The 16,892-nt window shown below is 41.2% G+C and overlaps 1 protein-coding gene and 2 non-coding genes across 5 annotated transcripts in view; 1 reads left to right on the forward strand and 2 right to left on the reverse strand.

Annotated features, from left to right (window-relative positions):
* The window catches only part of PHF20 (PHD finger protein 20), a 169,954-nt gene that overhangs the window by 9,507 nt on the left and 143,555 nt on the right, over nt 1–16,892 (reverse strand). For all 3 annotated transcript variants that reach the window (XM_007073632.3, XM_042980477.1, XM_042980479.1), the window contains exons 14-16: nt 9,836–9,935; nt 6,731–6,926; nt 406–811 (exon numbers count right to left, since the gene is read on the reverse strand). In XM_007073632.3, the coding sequence (XP_007073694.1) occupies nt 406–811; nt 6,731–6,926; nt 9,836–9,935 (702 nt within the window). The remainder of the gene's footprint in view (nt 1–405; nt 812–6,730; nt 6,927–9,835; nt 9,936–16,892) is intronic.
* Nucleotides 1,847–1,953, reverse strand: LOC122237490. Its single transcript, XR_006216101.1, has one exon. It is a non-coding gene; the product is annotated as a U6 spliceosomal RNA (small nuclear RNA).
* On the forward strand, nt 9,363–9,469 carry LOC122237472. The gene has a single exon (XR_006216086.1). It is a non-coding gene; the product is annotated as a U6 spliceosomal RNA (small nuclear RNA).

Raw genomic sequence — 16,892 nt, forward strand, 5'->3', positions numbered from 1 at the left:
CCATTTTTACAGACCAAAAACATACCTACGATAAGCACATTTAAATACAATCTTAGACTAAAAACAATTTTACAACAAACATCTCCCAAAGAACCCTAGGAGGGGAACTCAAGCATTCATACACTAAATTAAGAACAAATAATACATGTGGGGGCGCCTGGGTGGCTCAGTCGGTTAAATGTCCAACTTCGGCTCAGATCATGATCTCATCGCTTGTGAGTTTGAGCCCCGCGTCGGGCTCTGTGCTGACAGCTTGGAGCCTGGAGCCTGCTTCAGATTCTGGGTCTCCCTCTCTCTCTGTCCCTAATCCATTCACATTCTGTCTCTGTCTCTCTCAAAAATAAATAAACGTTAAAAAAAAAAAAAAAAAAAAAAAAAAAGAACAAATACATGTGAACCACATACCTTTAGGGAGCTAGATTTGGAGTCACTGTCCCCCCTACTCCTGTCTTGGTCTAGAGGCCAGCCCAGACGCGGAGAAAGAGAATCATCACCGTTCTCACGGAGGGGGTTGACTGCATCGTCGAGGGCAGAGCCCCGTGTTTCCACCACCAGCTTCTGCTCCACAGCAGGGTAATAGGCGCGGGGCTTCTGATAGCAGTGCTCGCTGGTGATATAGGACTCCTCCACAGACCGGGGTAGGGGCAGGGGCAAGGGCTTCTCCACTGCCCCATTCAAAGTTCTATAGCTTGGGACTTCCTCCTTGCTCCTGGCTTCAGTAACGTGGATGTGTTTGGAATGAGGTCTCCCCTCCCCTGAGTGCTGTTTCCAAGGCTGACACCACAGCTGCAGATCAGGATGCTGTCTGCTTCTGTTGGGAGGGAAACATAGAAAGGGCTCTAGAGTACCTGGGACCATTACAGGGGTTTCTCCTGTAATGGCCCAGGAGTTCCCACCTGGGCCATTTGGCCACAAGCCACCATTTGCCAAGCAAAAAGGAACATAAATCCATGGTCTCTGAGGAGACCACTTGCAGGCAAGCTCCCACTGTGGAGTGGGAGCTCACAGTGAGTAAGACTGGACTTGGAGTCAGAAGACCTGACTAGATTTCAGTTCAACCACTGATTAGCAGTGCAGCTGGGATGAGTCACTCAGCCAGACTCATTCCCATTCCTTCCTCTGCAGAACTAGACTAACCCTCTATCTGCCATTAGCCACTGAATTTAATACAGATTAAGTGAATTAATTCAAATAAAAGTACTCTGTTAGCAGCAAAGTATTCTTCAAATATGAGTTACTAAAAATAACCTTAACTTATTAATAAGTAGGCATGATAACCCTGGTGTGCAATAGCACTCGGTTACAAAAATGCACTGATGACGGGGCAAGGGGGTAGGAATCAAAGTCATCTACATAAAAGCTGTTAATAATTTTTTTTTAATTTTTCTAAAATCTTTTATTCTCACCATTCCAAGGAGCAAACTTTATTGTTAAAGAACAGAGATTCTGGGGTGCCTGGGTGGCTCAGTCGGTTAAGCGTCCAACTTCAGCTCAGGTCATGATCTCGCAGTTCATGGGTTCAAGCCCTACATCAGGCTCTGTGCTGACAGCTCAGAGCCTGGAGGCTGCTTCGGATTCTGTGTCTCCCTCTCTCTCTAACCCCTCCCCCACTCGCACTCTGTCTCTCTCTCAAAAATAAGTAAATGTTTTAAAAAAGTAAGAAAGAACAAACGAACAGGGGATTCTGATCCTTTTTTGAACCACACGTCCCTTTGAGAATCTGTTGAAAGCCCTGCCTACATGTATGCGCACCTAAAACTCTGTGTTATCACTTTAGTCTTCCAGAATCATTCACTGTTTTAGTTTTGACCCAATAGAGGGTCATTAAATTAATCTATTGGATCATAATCAGTTGCAGCGCTTCACGAATTTATGCATTATCCTTGTGTAGGGGCCAGACTAATCTTCTCCATATGGTTCCAATTTTAGTCTACATACTGCCAAAGTGAGCATCATAATCAATCGTAGAAAAAAGAAAAACAGAATATAAAATATCAGAGTGTACCATTCTAAGAGTCACTGTCCTGTGAAATTTTAGTTTTAATTTTATACATGTGAGTAATTTAAAATGTATTTCTTACTGTGGGATACACATTTTAAGTTTAAAAGCCACTACCCTAGATAAACTTCACCTTTTACCTCTTCTTTACTACCCCAAACTTCTATAATTACCTTTGATCATTAAATGAAAAGAAGGAAAAAAGGAAGGGAGGGAGGGAGAGAAGGAAAACACAACAGTGGATTTCTTGAATAAGACCCATCAGTTCCCAGAGTTCCTGGCTGGGAAGGCAGTGCCCTCTAGGGAGCGTTTGGAAACAAAGACACAGACAGGTGCTACCTACTCCTATTTGGTTCAGAGATGGACAGATATGTGAAGTGACCTTTCTAATTGCCACAATGACTGACAGGTACTACTGACATTTAGTTCACTGAATCCGAGAATGCCTAACATTCTATAATGCTTCGAACAATCCTACATGATTGGGATAAAGAAGAATCATCCCACGATATAGTCAACAGTGTCTTCCCAGCCCCCAACTGAAAAACACTGAAACCAGATCAGCAGAAAATCACAAACTTAACTCATCAGCAACTCCATATATGGGTACCCCTCCACACCTACTTGACTGAAACCTTCCTGCACAAATGGAATAGACCAGAGTGATCTTACAGAACCTAACATTCTGTTCCCAAGGAGCTACAACTAACCTCTCTCACTTCTCCCACTCCAGCAATCACCAAAACCCCTTCTATCCACTGGGGAAGGAGAGGAAATGACGAGAGTATCAAGGCAGCCTAGGTCCCTGGATCGCCCCCAAGGGGGTATCACAGCCTGTACCAGGAATCCAAGATACCAGACACACCTCTGAAATCCTAACTGCATCAGGAAAAATGAGGATCACTGTTAACTTTCAGGTGTACTTAGTCTGAAATCTGTTAACTGGAGCATATAAGCCACAATATAGACCTTCTCTTGCATGAAAATCACAAGTCTTTGCTTCCTCCTCCCTAGAATTTTTGCCCTCCCAGGTAAGACCTAAAACCCCAGCTACTACTCCACACAAAGATAACCCTGGCCTTTCTTTGTGCACCCTGTCAATCATGAAGATGGTACGTATAGCCACATGTCACTTTTTAAATGACAACAAATGCTCTGAAGTTACTGAGTTTTGCATTTGAAAATAATAAACCTGCCAGGCCACTTAGGAACAGTATTTCTGAGAATGAAGACCTAGAGCTTGTGACAACAGACACTATCCATGTGTACACATACTGGGATCACCTCCCTCCCCGCCCCCAGGATCTTTTCTCCACATATAATGATGAACAAGATCACCCTATACCCTCTTCTGAATTGCTAGGAGAAGTCAGATTTAATTCCAGTACAAAGTCACTGCTATAAAGATGAAGGATCTAGGGGGCGCCTGGCTGGTTCAGTCAGTGGAACACGCGACTCCTTATCTCAGGGGTGAGTTCAAACCCCATGTTGTGTATAGAGATTACTTAAAAATTTTTTTTTAAAAAGATGATTCAGGGATCAGAGATTCGGAAGAGAGAAAGTTCCGGAATATGGGTTAGGGTAAGGAGCAATGGCATTTAGTAAGAAGAAAGAGAACACCATCTGATTGAAACCTCAAATGAAAAGAAATACAACAAAGTTTATAATCATGAACATAACCTGAGGCTTTCCAGGACCGCACATGGACCACCTTCTACCTGCCTCGATTTCTGGCATCTCATTAAGAAGAAATTAATTTGGTATATATGGGGTAAAGCTTTCTGGTCTTATAAAATGTGAGGGAAAAGCTTGTCGCTGACATCTTAATCCAGGGCTGTTACTTGATTCAGTTCACCTCAACAGATACTATTACAGTGACAGCTAACTTCCTCCAGCAACTACCTCCCCATTCTCTTAACCCCACCTCCATCCTCACTCCAGGGTTCAAACAGAGCTCATAGCTAGCCTTCCCCGCAGTTAGGTGCATCCATGAAAACTGCCTGCTCTCTCCTGTCTTTCTTTTCCCCTGGGGGCTGGAACAGTTGAGGTACAGGTGAGGCTGTTTCACACATGCAGATGAGAAGAACCCCAATGGAATGCCAGAGCAATAAGACAGAAGGAACCCAAGTCCCCAGGCCCACAGATGGAATCCTGGAAAAAGGCCATCTACCTGATCTGGAACCTTGCCTACTCTTGGACCGTTCATTATGGAAAAAGAAGATTCCATTTTGTTTTAGCCTCTATTTGGGGGATTCCTGTTATAGAACCTTTGCTTTTACCCAAATCAATATATATCAGGTCTGAATGTGCCCTTGCTCAACTGCTCGTCTGTCATTCCAGTTCCTGAAGCTAGGCCTCTGTGCACCAGAATCACCAGAATACAAGAGAAAGTTCTACCATCCCAGGGCTCTGACACTCTGCCTGATGCTGAGGGCCTCTAGGACTAATCTGCACAAAGGAAACCTTGTTGGGGAGTGGCCTGTCATGTCTAACTCATGGCACTAGCTTGTCATTGTTGATGGTCCCCTGTGGAAAGGCTCATGGGAGAACCTGAGAAAGTTCTTGACAAGAGAATCAATCCCTTACACAGACTGTGCTGATACTAGAAGAAAATGCATGAAACCACTGAGAGACAGTTAGAAAGGTTAGGACAAGTACTTGACAGGAGCTAGGCCTGGAGTTCTAGACGGGACTCTACCCCTGGAAGTCATGGGAGAGCAGCTGTGCCATGCAAGGCCCCAGATGTCCTATTTGGTAAAGTGGGGGTAAGTTATAAAAGCCAACAGACCGAGTAAGAGTGATAGGTCTTTCTCAGAGCTTACATGAACTTGGGTCATCTAACACATAGAGTGCAACCACAGAAGGGAATTCACACTTAGTTTAGCAACTCAAACTTCTGGCTACTAAAAGCCAGAAGCGTAGTACCAGAACACCTAAAACTTCTTTGCATGAGCAAACCATGAAGAGAAAATACTTACTGAGCAACCACTATGCTGGAGAGCAGGCCTGCCAACATGGTCTTTTCCAGCAGATTTCAATTTTACTTTGTTTACCAGTCAAGGGTGTTTAGGATGACTGGATAAACAAAATGCAGTATTACATACAATAGAATATCATTCAGCCTTTAAAAAGGAAGGAAATTCTGATACAGGCTGTAATACAGATGAACTTTTCTTTTTTAAATTTTTTTTAATGTTTATTTATTTTTGAGAGAGAGAAAGAGAAAGACAGAGTGCGAGTGGGGGAGGGCAGAGAGAGGGAGACACAGAATCTGAAGGAGGCTCCAGGCTCTGAGCTGTCAGCACAGAACCCAATGTGGGGCTCGAACTCACAAACCGCGAGATCATGACCTGAGCTAAAGTCGGACACCTAACTGAGCCACCCAGGCACCCCCAGATGAACTTTTGAAGACACTGTGCAAAGTGAAATGAGCTACTCACAAAGGACAAATACTATAGGATCCTATTTATATGAAGTACCTAGTCATATTCAGAGACACACAAAGTAGAATGACAGTCATCAGGGGCTGGGAGGAGGGAAAATGCGTAAGAAGTTGTTTAACAGATACAAAGTTTCATTTTTGCAAAATGAAGAGTTATGGAGATTGGTTTCAACAGGTGAATGTACTTAACACTACTGAACGGTATATTAAAAAGTTAAGATGGTAAATTTTATATTATGTATATTTTACCACAATAAAAAAAATTCAGGGGGCGCCTGGTGGCTCAGTTGGTTGAGCGTTCAACTTCAGCTTAGGTCATGATCTCGCAGTTCATGAGTTCAAGCCCCACATCAGGCTCTGTGCTGACAGCTCGGAGCCGGAGCCTGCTTCAGATTCTGTGTCTCCCTCTCTCTCTGCCCCTCTCCTGCTCATGTTCTCTCTCTCTCTCAAAAACAAACATTAAAAAAAAAAAAAAAAACTAAAAAAGAAAATCCAGAACTGTACAGCAAAATAGTAAACAAACTAAACTATATATATATACACCATATTTTGATAATGGTGGTGGTTACAAGGGTCTATACATTTGTCAAAACTCAATGAACCCTTGGGGTGCCTGAGTGGCTCAATCGGTTACTTCGGCTCAGGTCACAATCTCATGGTTCATGAGTTCAAGTCTGACTTGGGCTCTCTGCTGTCAGCACATAGCCCACTTTGGATCCTCTGTCCCCCTCTCTCCCTGCCCCTGCCCGACAGGCATGCATGCACATACACACTCTCTCTCTCTCTCTCTCTCTCTCAAAAATGAATAAACATTAAAAAAAAAACCCTAGGGCTGCCTGGGTGGCTCAGTTGGTTAAGCATCCAACTTCAGCTCAGGTCATGATCCCACAGTTTGTGGGTTTGAGCCCTGTGTCTGGCTCTGTGCTGACGGTTCAGAGCCTAGAGCCTGCTTCAGATTCTGTGTCTCCCTCTCTCTCTCTGCCCCTCCCCTGTTCCCACTCTGTCTCTTTCTCTCAAAAATAAACAAACATCAAAACATAATTAAAAAAAGAACCCTAAATGAACCTTTAAGATTAGCAAACTTAATTATATGTAAATTATACCTGTATATGGTTGATTTTTTTTTCAAAAAAATGTTTATTGTGTAACTGAGAATTTTTAGTAAAGGTCTCAAACTCATTTGTCTTATCACTGATTTTGTGTCTTTCTAATTTTTCAAATTTATCCTGCCCTCCCCCACCACGATGTCAGATGTGACTCCTCCCCAAAGCTGTAGGTGCCGCACTTACTGTAAGATGCTCATCTTGAGCTGCAGGCCATGCAGAACCTCGATCACTCTCTGTACATCTCCAAGAAGCTGGTGGGTGGCCACAATCTTCTTGGCATTCTGGTGGGAGTAGTTCTCTTCTAAGAATGCCAGGCCACGCATATGTCCCCTGCTCAACCACTCCTTGTCATACCAGTACTTGAAGCCAGGCCTCTGACCTAAAGCAGTGACAATAAGAGAGTTAATACATGGCCTGATGGAAACCACTGCATCATTGTACAATCATCACATAAATTATTGGAAGGATGGATTGGTGTGTTCATTTTATTCATTCATCCAATATACATTTACTTGGCACCAATATACATTTACTACATGCCGGGCTCCCTAATAGGGGTTGGGGATAAAGCAGTAAGATGTAAATTTCCTGAACTCCTAGAACTGGCCAGAGGTGGAGTGGGAACCTGGGTACCTCTTTAAATTTAAATCACATCATTACCTCTCCTATTTAAAACCTTCAATGACTTCCTACTACATACAAAAGAAAAGCCAAAGCCCTAACACTGGCCTAATGAGGCCAACAGCACCCAGCTCCTTCCTGCCCTCCTTGCCTTACCCTTACAGTGGCCTCCTTTCAGTTTCTGGAACATATCCCACTTTTCAGTCTTAGGATCTCTATCCTAACATCCTCTCTGTCTGGAGTACCATTCCCCAAGCCACAGAACTGGCATCTTTCCACCTCCTCAGAGAGGCCTTTTGTTATCTTCCAAAGTAAGAAAGCCTCTTCAAAAGTCTCCTACTCATTCCCTATCTGGTTGCTTCCTCCTCCCTACCCCCCCCCCCCCCCCCCACCCCAAAGCATTCATCCCTATCTAACATCTTCTTGCTTATTTTACTTATTCTGACATCTGTTTCTGGCGCCAACTCCACTAAGAGCAAGAATAATAGGAAGCACCTTATTCATAGTTGTAACCCCAGCATTTAGCAAAATACATCTGAAATGGATTTATCAAATGAAAACAAGGTCCAAGTCCTCCTTCCAACTGTCACATACCACCTTACTAAATAGTCAGGCACTCTCCCTTCTCTGAACCTCCATTTCCCATCTGTTAAAGTGACATATGAATTGGATGGTTTCAGTGATCTTACTCATTACAGGGATCCTTAGGAAGAACTGAAAACACAACCATACATGACTTGGTGGTGTTTCCTGCTCCAAAAGCCTAGAGAACAGATTTCAACCAGACAGGCATTTTTACCTCCCACTATCTACAAAAACCCTTAAATAACCCATGTAATATCTATCAAGGTTCTTGGGCTCTTTCTGGCTTTACTAAAACACATGGTAGGGATGCACCTCGATTCTGTTAAAAACATCTATAAGTAACCTTTAAAGAATAAGTGTTAGGTTAAACTCCTGGCCCAAGACACTGCAGAGTCAAACACTGCCTTTAAATGTAAAAGACAGCACTCAATTCAAGAAGGAGTCTATTTGCAGTGTTGGCAATTAGAGTTGTAAAAGTTCAAAGGAGTGCAGAGGAGTTGATGAAGATGGTGTGTATGATTTGTAAAAAGGGGGAAATGGAGGGAAGGAGTGAGAGATAATAAACAGATTTGTAAACAGTGCCAAGGCGCCCCAGGGATTATGTGTGGCCTCTCAGAGGCAGCTGCTGCAGGAGGGGCCTGAGCAGCAGGATTCAGAGCAGTAACACCTGTTTTACAAGACAAAGGTCAAGGCAGTGGTTCTCCTCTCCTATCTAGCATTATCTGGCTGACTGACCTTGGCCCCTTCATGTTCCTTCTGGGCCTATATTTGCTCACCTATCAAATATCAGGGCTAAACTGAGTGGTCTCTGAGATCCTGCCCATGGATAGTATTCTATGATTCACAGACTAATCTTCTGACCATATTCTTTCCTCGGGAAAAAGCAGCAAGTGGGCAGATTCCTCTCCATCTATAGACTCATCCAGCACAAGGAGATACAGTACCATGACTGAGGTCATCAGGTCCCAAAGGGACACACTTGCTAGAAAACAAACTATGGTGACTAGACCCTCCCTACACAACCAACAAAATCAAGATTTGGCCCCACAAGCCAGTTCTAATTCCAATTTTCTTTATGAGATTGGGAAAGTCATTCATGTCCGTAGGCACCAATTTCTTCCTCATAAGTAAAAACAGGAATAGGAGCTCCTACCAGACCCACCTCATAGGACTAAAAGAATCAACAGAAGTAGAGGCTCTTGAACACTGTCTAGCCTTGTAAGGGGATCATGGGACTGGAGCCAAGGGGAGAAACTTTACCGGTGGTGAAGGGAGAAGATGTAACCACTCCACTGACAGCAAGACAAGAACCACAGATTTAAGACTTCTGGAAAGGGGCACCTAAGAGCCACAGGCCAGCCATGAGGCCATGAACAATGAAACTTAACTGATTCTGCTAAGGAATTAATTCACTGCTTTGGGTAGCAGTCAAGCTCTACCAACTATATATACCTTTCCCCTTCTCCTCAAGGGCAGATCTCTCTTCATTCCACCTGCAATGGAGGGCAGGTGCCACCAGAGGGAGCAGAGGCATATTCCTAACCTCCAACAGCCCCAAAAAGCCAAAGACAGAGCCCACCTCTTCATGAACCCTCAATAAAAGGAAAAGGTGCTTGCTCCAGCAGCACATATTCTAAAACTGGCACAATACAGACAAGACTGGCATGGCCCCTAAGCAAGGATGACACGCATATCTGTAAGGCATTACACAATTTTTAGAGTTTCAGTCATGCAAGATGAAAAAGTTCTAGAGACCTGCTGTACAATGCTGTGTTTACAGTTTATAAACAATAGTGTATTGTATACTTAAAAATTTGTTAAGAGGATAGATCTTATCTTATACCATTTTCATAACAATAAAAAAATAATTCTAGCTCCAGGCCAGGCCTTCCACAGGCTTTACACATACTCTCTCACTGCTAAGTTCAGGACAGCAGGCCAAGTGAGCTAGCAGCAGGGGCAAGGAGGAGTCAGTCTAGCCAATGTCGAAGAAATGAGTCTCAAGACCACAGACAGGCTGCTTCACGGCCAGCTGTGGAAAAGGCTACATTTGTTAACATCCCTGACTCCAGAAATCTCTACCTGGAGGGTCTTGGCAAACATAACAGGTGTATTTCTCTGGCACATTTTCTTCCAGTAATCCCATGCAGACCCCATGCTGCCAGCACTGGCACTCTTCACACTGTTAGAATTAAAGAAGCAATAAAAATTAAACTCAGAAGGTATCCTCTATCCAAAAATAAGACCCACTATAAGGGGAGGGGCAGGAGAAGGATCAGGGAGGGAGAGCACTCCCAATTGACCTACTCAGGAGCTGAGCTGCAACCCCTCATCTACAACTGTGCCTGCCACTATGGCAGCCACTGGCCACCTGTGGCTCTTTACATTTAACAAATTAAGTTAAAATTCAGTTCCTTGGTCCTATTAGCCACATCCTAAGTGCTCAACAGCCACATGAGGTTGGTGGCTTTTGCACCGGACAGCACAGATGAAGATCATTTTTAGATCTATAAAATAGTGTGATCTTACAAAAATGACTGTTTTCTCTCCATTTCTAGAGGCTTCACTTTTCTGATCGCTTTATGAGAACAGAGGAAAAACTGTTCAAGTCCTCAGAGGAAGATTTAACTTGGAATGACAAAACCCAAGTTTGAATTCTAGCTCAGACATTCATTAGCTGTATGACCTTGCATAGGTCACTTCTCCTCCTGGGGCTTCAGTTTTCTCCATTTACAAAATCGGGTACTATTCCTACTGACCATGTGGGGCTGTTTGTGAGGAACCACCAGTCATATATATAAAAGTTCCCATCACAGAGTCCAGCACATAGCCTTTATGTATTAGGCACCTATTACTACTACTAATGGACAACCTAATTTACTTTGCTAGCTCCTGGAGTAATCACATGTTAGCACTTCAAGTTTATTCTCTCTAAATCTTACCAAAGGTCACACAGCTGAAGAGAAGCAATGGTGAAGAGAAGCCTGTCAGAACACAGGCCTGGCTAATGGCAAAGCTAGTTCTTTTTCCCTGAGGCTCCACTGCCTTATTTGGGTAAGGGGCTATAGGGAAAGTGGGGAGAAGAAGGGGGAGGAGCCAAAGGGGGAAAGAAAGAAGAAGACAATGAATGAGGGCAGCACTGGGAGTTGTGTGGATGGCCTGAGGATAGTAAGCCTGAGGGCTAAGGGTCCAGAGGAGGGAATGGAAAGGAAAAGTGATACCAAATCAGATACTAGGACACTTCATACAATCTCAAATCAGGACCCTAAGCCTTTAACTACCCAACCAAGTGGACAGCTCTGGAAGGTGGACAATGAGCTTCCTTCCTTCCCAGCATGGCCTTGAGGGTGGGCCACCAGCCTAGCCACAAGGAACTAAAGTCCTCATCTATTTGGAGTCAGACAGGCCCTGGCATCAAGAGGGCTTTCGTGGGCAAACAAACATGAATCCTCTAGAAGGCTAACTGCATCAGAATCAATAGCTGGAAGCAAAGCTGGAAGACAGATGCAGAACCGATCCAAATTCTTCAACTGACAGATGAGGGAACTAGGGCTGAGAGGGAAAGTAAAGAGTGCACAATAACACAGGGAGTTAGTAGCAGAAAAGAGAATTAAGAATGAAAGTCTGTCTCACCAATGAGTTTTTAAGTGTCTTGAGAACTAGGGTTCACTAAAATTCAATCAAATATAGCTAAGTTGAAAACTTTAAAATAACTTTTTACATATGGGTTTGGCATTCATTTTTAGAAGTTTAAATTTAGAAATGAACAAGAATAATAACAGAAAGGGTAAAATATCTAAGAATAAACCTAAGACTATCTAAGAACAGAATATCTAAGATAAGATATCCAAGAATATCTAAGAATAAAACATGCAAAACCTCATGAAGAAAATTCTAAAATACTATTTAAAGGACACAAAGACTTAATTCAACGGTAAGGTATATCTTATTCCTGGATAGCAAGAGTCATCATAATGATGTCTTTTGTCCTTAGGTTAAATTTATGAAAATAATAAAAATTTAAAAAATAATAAAAATAAGCAATAAATGAATAGCTGTGGAACTGGATAGAAGCTGATCCTAAAATTAACAGCCAGGAAATTTGTTAAAAAAAGAATAAAAGGGGGTACTAGCCCTATCAGATATTTAAAAAATATTACAAAGATAAAATAAGTAAAATAGAATTGTCCAAGCAATATATAAACAGATGGATCAATGGAAAAGGAGAATCCAAAAAAGCAATCCAAAATACATATGGAAATAAAGTAAGAAAAGGTAACATCTCAATAATGAGGCATGTGTTGGGACAACTGGGTAGCCATAGCTCTCACACCTTATACCAAGAAAAATTCCAGGTGGTTCAAATATTTATACAGCTTTAAGAAAAATAAGTGAAACTTCAAAAGTATCAGAATCAACCATGAGAGAATTGTTATAAATTTTTATGAACTTCTAATGAGGAAACAATTGTTATTCAAATCTCAGAAGCCATCAAAGAAAAGTTTGATATAGTTGATCCAAAAAATCTGGAAGTCAAAAGATGACAAAGCAGATACAAATATTCAAATATTTTTAACTCTTCTCACAACTGATACAAGAATGTGTCTACAAAAAGGCTATACAAACAAGTAGGAAAACAACCAACCATACACAGAAAGATGGATAAAGGACATGAATAGACAAGTCAAAGGAAAAAAATCTTTTTCTTAAAATGTCTATTTATTTTTGAGAGAGAGAGAAAGACAATGCGCGAGTGGGGGAGGGACAGAGAGAGAGAGGGAGACACAGAATCCAAAGCAGACTCTAGGCTCTGAGCTGTCAGCACAAAGCCCGATGCAGGGTATGAACACAAAAGTGGTAAGATCATGACCTGAGCTGAAGTCAGATGCTCAACCAACTGAGCTACCCAGGCGCCCCAAGAATTAGATTCTTTGGGGGCACCTGGGTGGCTCATTCGGTTAAGTGTCTGACTTTGGCTTAAATCATAATCTCGTGGCTCGTGGGTTTGAGCCCCACATTGGGCTGTCTGCTGTCTGTGAACAGCTATCTTCAGATCTTCTGTCTACCTCTGTGCCCCTGCCCCACTTGTACTCTCTCTCTCAAAACTAAATGAATATTTAAAAAAAAATCTAATTCTTAAATAAAAAGATGTTCAAATAAACCCAACTAATAATATGCAATACACATTAGCATTTCTAGGTTTGGGGATTACATAAAAATATCAAGTAATCCTTTTTTTTTTAGTTTATTTCAGTGATATCTATACCCAACATGGGGCTCAAACTGATGACCCCAAGATCAAGAGTCCAATGCTCTACTGACTGAGCCAGTCAGATGCCCCTATAAATATCAACTAATTCTTTATACATTTATGCACTGTCTGAAGTTTTTATAATAAACATTTGCTACTTTCATAAATGTGTTAGTCTCATAAAAAACTATTTATAGAGCATAATTTTCATTTATATACACATGTATATGTGTGTTCCAAAATATTAACAGCAGTTATCCCTGGGGTAAAAATAATACGGGTAATTGTTTTCTTCTTCGTGATTTTCTGCATTTTCCAAATGCTACAAGTACGAAACTTTTTTTTAAGTGTATTTAAAAATAAATTACAAAATGGTTATACCAATAAGACTATTTTTTCACTTATCTGAAAAGCAAAGATAAAGTCTGATAATACTCTGTACTGAACAAGGTGCTCCTAAGACTGTTCTTTGGTACAACCTTCAGGGAGGGTTTATATAATATTGCTATGAGAAAAAATAACATTTGTCAAATTTAGACATGCACATAACCTGTGGCCCAGGAATTCTACTTCCAAAACTTGGTCTCATAGATACACCTACACAAAATTATTCATTACATTACTGTTAAGGTTAGAAACAATCTATATGTCATTAACAGGGGAAGGGTTAAATAAATGATGATCTATCCATTCATTATGCAGCCATTAAAAAAAAAAAAAAAAAAAATGAAGGGGCTCCTGGGTGGCTCAGTCAGTTAAGCATCCAACTTCGGCTCAGGCCATGATCTCACAGTTCATGGGTTTGAGTCCTGCATTGGGCTCGCTGCTGTAAGCCTGTCAGTGCAGAACCTGCTTCGGATCCTCTGTCCTCCTCTCTCTCTGTGCCCCTCCCCCACCTGTACTCTCTCTCAAAAAATAAAACATTAAAAAAAATGAAAAAGCTTTTTTATGTTTGAAAATGGAATAGTCTTCAACTATTGTTAAATGAGAAGATACTGAAAATACTACATATAAAACAACATTTGTGTTTAAAAAAAAAAAAGATAGTTGCACAGCAATGTGAATGTACTCAATGCCAATTCACCTAATGCCACATACACTTAAAAATGGTTTAAAATGGTAAATTTTGTTATTTTACACCAAAAAAAAAAAGGAAAAAAATGTAGAGAATATATTTGTTATTGCTTGATTAGTCACAGAGTGTTTCCAGAATGCTACATGAGAAGTTGATAAGGGCTGCTTTGAGGGAAGGAGAAGTGGGGGGTCAGATTTCCCCTGTATATCTATGTATATACCTTTTGGACTTTGAACTATGTGAATGCATTAGCCAGCAACAAATAAACAATATAAATTTTAAAACAAACAAAGCTTTTAAAATGGGCTTCTGTTTAAAACTGCTACACAATTTTTACTGGGTTTGGCACATAACCTAACAAATATTATTAGTCTAGGGCAAACTACTGCCCAGAGGCTAAATTCAGTTCAAGTCCTGTTTTTGTAAATAAAGTCTCATATGAACACAAGCCATGTTCATTCATTACATAATGCCTACACATGATTGAGGCAGAGCTGAGTAGTTGCAACAAAGACCACATGGCCCTCAAAGCCTACAAAATTTATCACCTAGCCCTTTAAGAAAAAGTTTGCCCAAACCTGCCCTGAAGCAATTAAAATAATTTGAGTATCAAATGGATTTCCTGATGTTCATTTTTTATGCGGCACAAAGATTTATCAAATATTCATGATTATTAACCTCCCAATGATATAAATTATTAGCACTGGCAAATAAAATCTAATACCAATAAAGTAATTAAAATGATTAGAGAAAATTATTCCTTTAAAGTAAGGTATGCCTCTTCTACATAACTAACTCTAAATGTATTCTAGGGTGGTGCAAATTATCAATGTAAGTTAAAAATTTATTCAAAAAATAATTATTGCATCTTCCTAGGTGATGAACACATGTAAATGAATACATTTATGAAGTTTAAATTATATTTGTTCCAGTTAGCTCCCTCCAAATGTATGCCTTTTGCTAAAGTTACTGAGTGGAAAAGGTATATTGCTCATGACAGGAAGTCAAAACTGTCCTTCTATGCCATAAAACCAGCTGGACAGCAAGCAGACAGCACAGAAAAGTCTTCCACAGCAAAATCCAAGGTGTTCCGAAGTGAGCTCATCATCACCACAATACCAGACAGGAAGTCACAAGCATTGAGCTGAGCTGAGCTGAGCTAGGAGATGACCATGTAGAGCCTAGGAAGTTGGAGATGGAAGTCACTTCCAGACTCTGCCTTGTAACAGCTGGTATGGCCTCAACAGCTCCAAACCTAAGTAAGTTTCTTCATTTAGCACATAATGACACACAAAGTTCTCCCCCTGCCCAAACCCCCTCTAATCCTTGCTACTTATAGGAAAATCAATGGAAAAAGTACAGTGAATCAGAAGCAGGTCTCTTATACTAATTAACTAGAATAGTCTTGCCAGGAAGACCCTTCATTACTCACCCACTAAAGATTCCTATGGACAAATGAACACCAAACCAGGCTTCCAAAGCCCAGAACTGAGCACACGCCCACAGAGTAAACATAAAAACTAACAATCAACATCCTTTTTTTTTTTTAATTTTTTTTAATGTTTGTTTATTTTTGAAGGAGAGAGTGAGTGAGAGAGACAGAGCATGAGTGGGGGAGGAGCAGAGAGAGGGGGAGACACAGAATCCAAAGTGGGCTCCAGGCTCTGAGCTGTCAGCACAGAGCTCGACGTGGGGCTTGAACTCATGAGCTGGTGAGATCATGACCTGAGCCGAAGTCAGACGCTTAACCAACTGAGCCACCCACGTTTCCCAATCAACATCCTTTTATTATTATTTTTTTAATTTATTATTTTTTTTTAACGTTTATTTATTTTTGAGACAGAGAGAGACAGAGCATGAACAGGGGAGGGGCAGAGAGAGAGGGAGACACAGAATCTGAAACAGGCTCCAGGCTCTGAGCCGTCAGCACAGAGCCCGACGCGGGGCTTGAACTCACAGACCGTGAGATCATGAAGTCGGACACTTAACCGACCAAGCCACCCAGGCACCCCTCGACATCCTTTTAAAAACCAAACTTAAAAAAATATTCTACTAAAACAATAGTTTCCATGTTGTATTAGTTTTCAAGTTCTAGTCTACTGAGCTTCTGCAAATGGGTGTCTTTTTAAAAATAGGTCTATTTTTCAAAACTAAAACAAAAAATGCACATTCAAATGTATTCCAAACTTGAAGTCAAGACTAAGACAACACAACCCACCAGTACATATAATTCTGTACTGCTAGGCTTGCTCACTATTGTACTATACTCGGAACAAAGCTTTCCCTCCCATCTCTGTTTAACCAAAATGACCACACAGCCTGCTGTTTAGGAAGAGTCACCTATACAAATGGCCATGTCACAAAAAGAGAAAACCTACTGAATCACTGAAATGCTCCAAGTTGGCAACTGTCACTCAGAACCCTGATGGCATATGAGACTTCATAGGGAAAAGCATGCCATTAAAAAAAAAAAAAGGAAAAGCATAACATTCACATTTCTGAACTCAAAAGTGAAGATGACTTATTCTGAATTTTCAAAACTACTGCATTTAACTTGTTAGACATTTTGTGATTCTATGAAAGAATTCATAGGAAAAGGGGTTCTGATGTTGAAAAGGTCTGAAAACCAGTGACCTGAGGCTTACTAAAGGTCATAAATACAAGGTACTATTTGAAACCATTCATGTACTCTGAATTCCCAGAGATTACCATGAAGGCTATTCAAAAACAAATACCCAAAGAATCCTAACCAATATAACCATGACTTACTTTAAAAACTCAGGTTCCTTGGACAGTCCAGGCAGCTGCCAAGA

The sequence above is a fragment of the Panthera tigris genome, chromosome A3 (genome assembly GCF_018350195.1).
Source record: "Panthera tigris isolate Pti1 chromosome A3, P.tigris_Pti1_mat1.1, whole genome shotgun sequence".
NCBI lineage: Eukaryota > Metazoa > Chordata > Mammalia > Carnivora > Felidae > Panthera > Panthera tigris.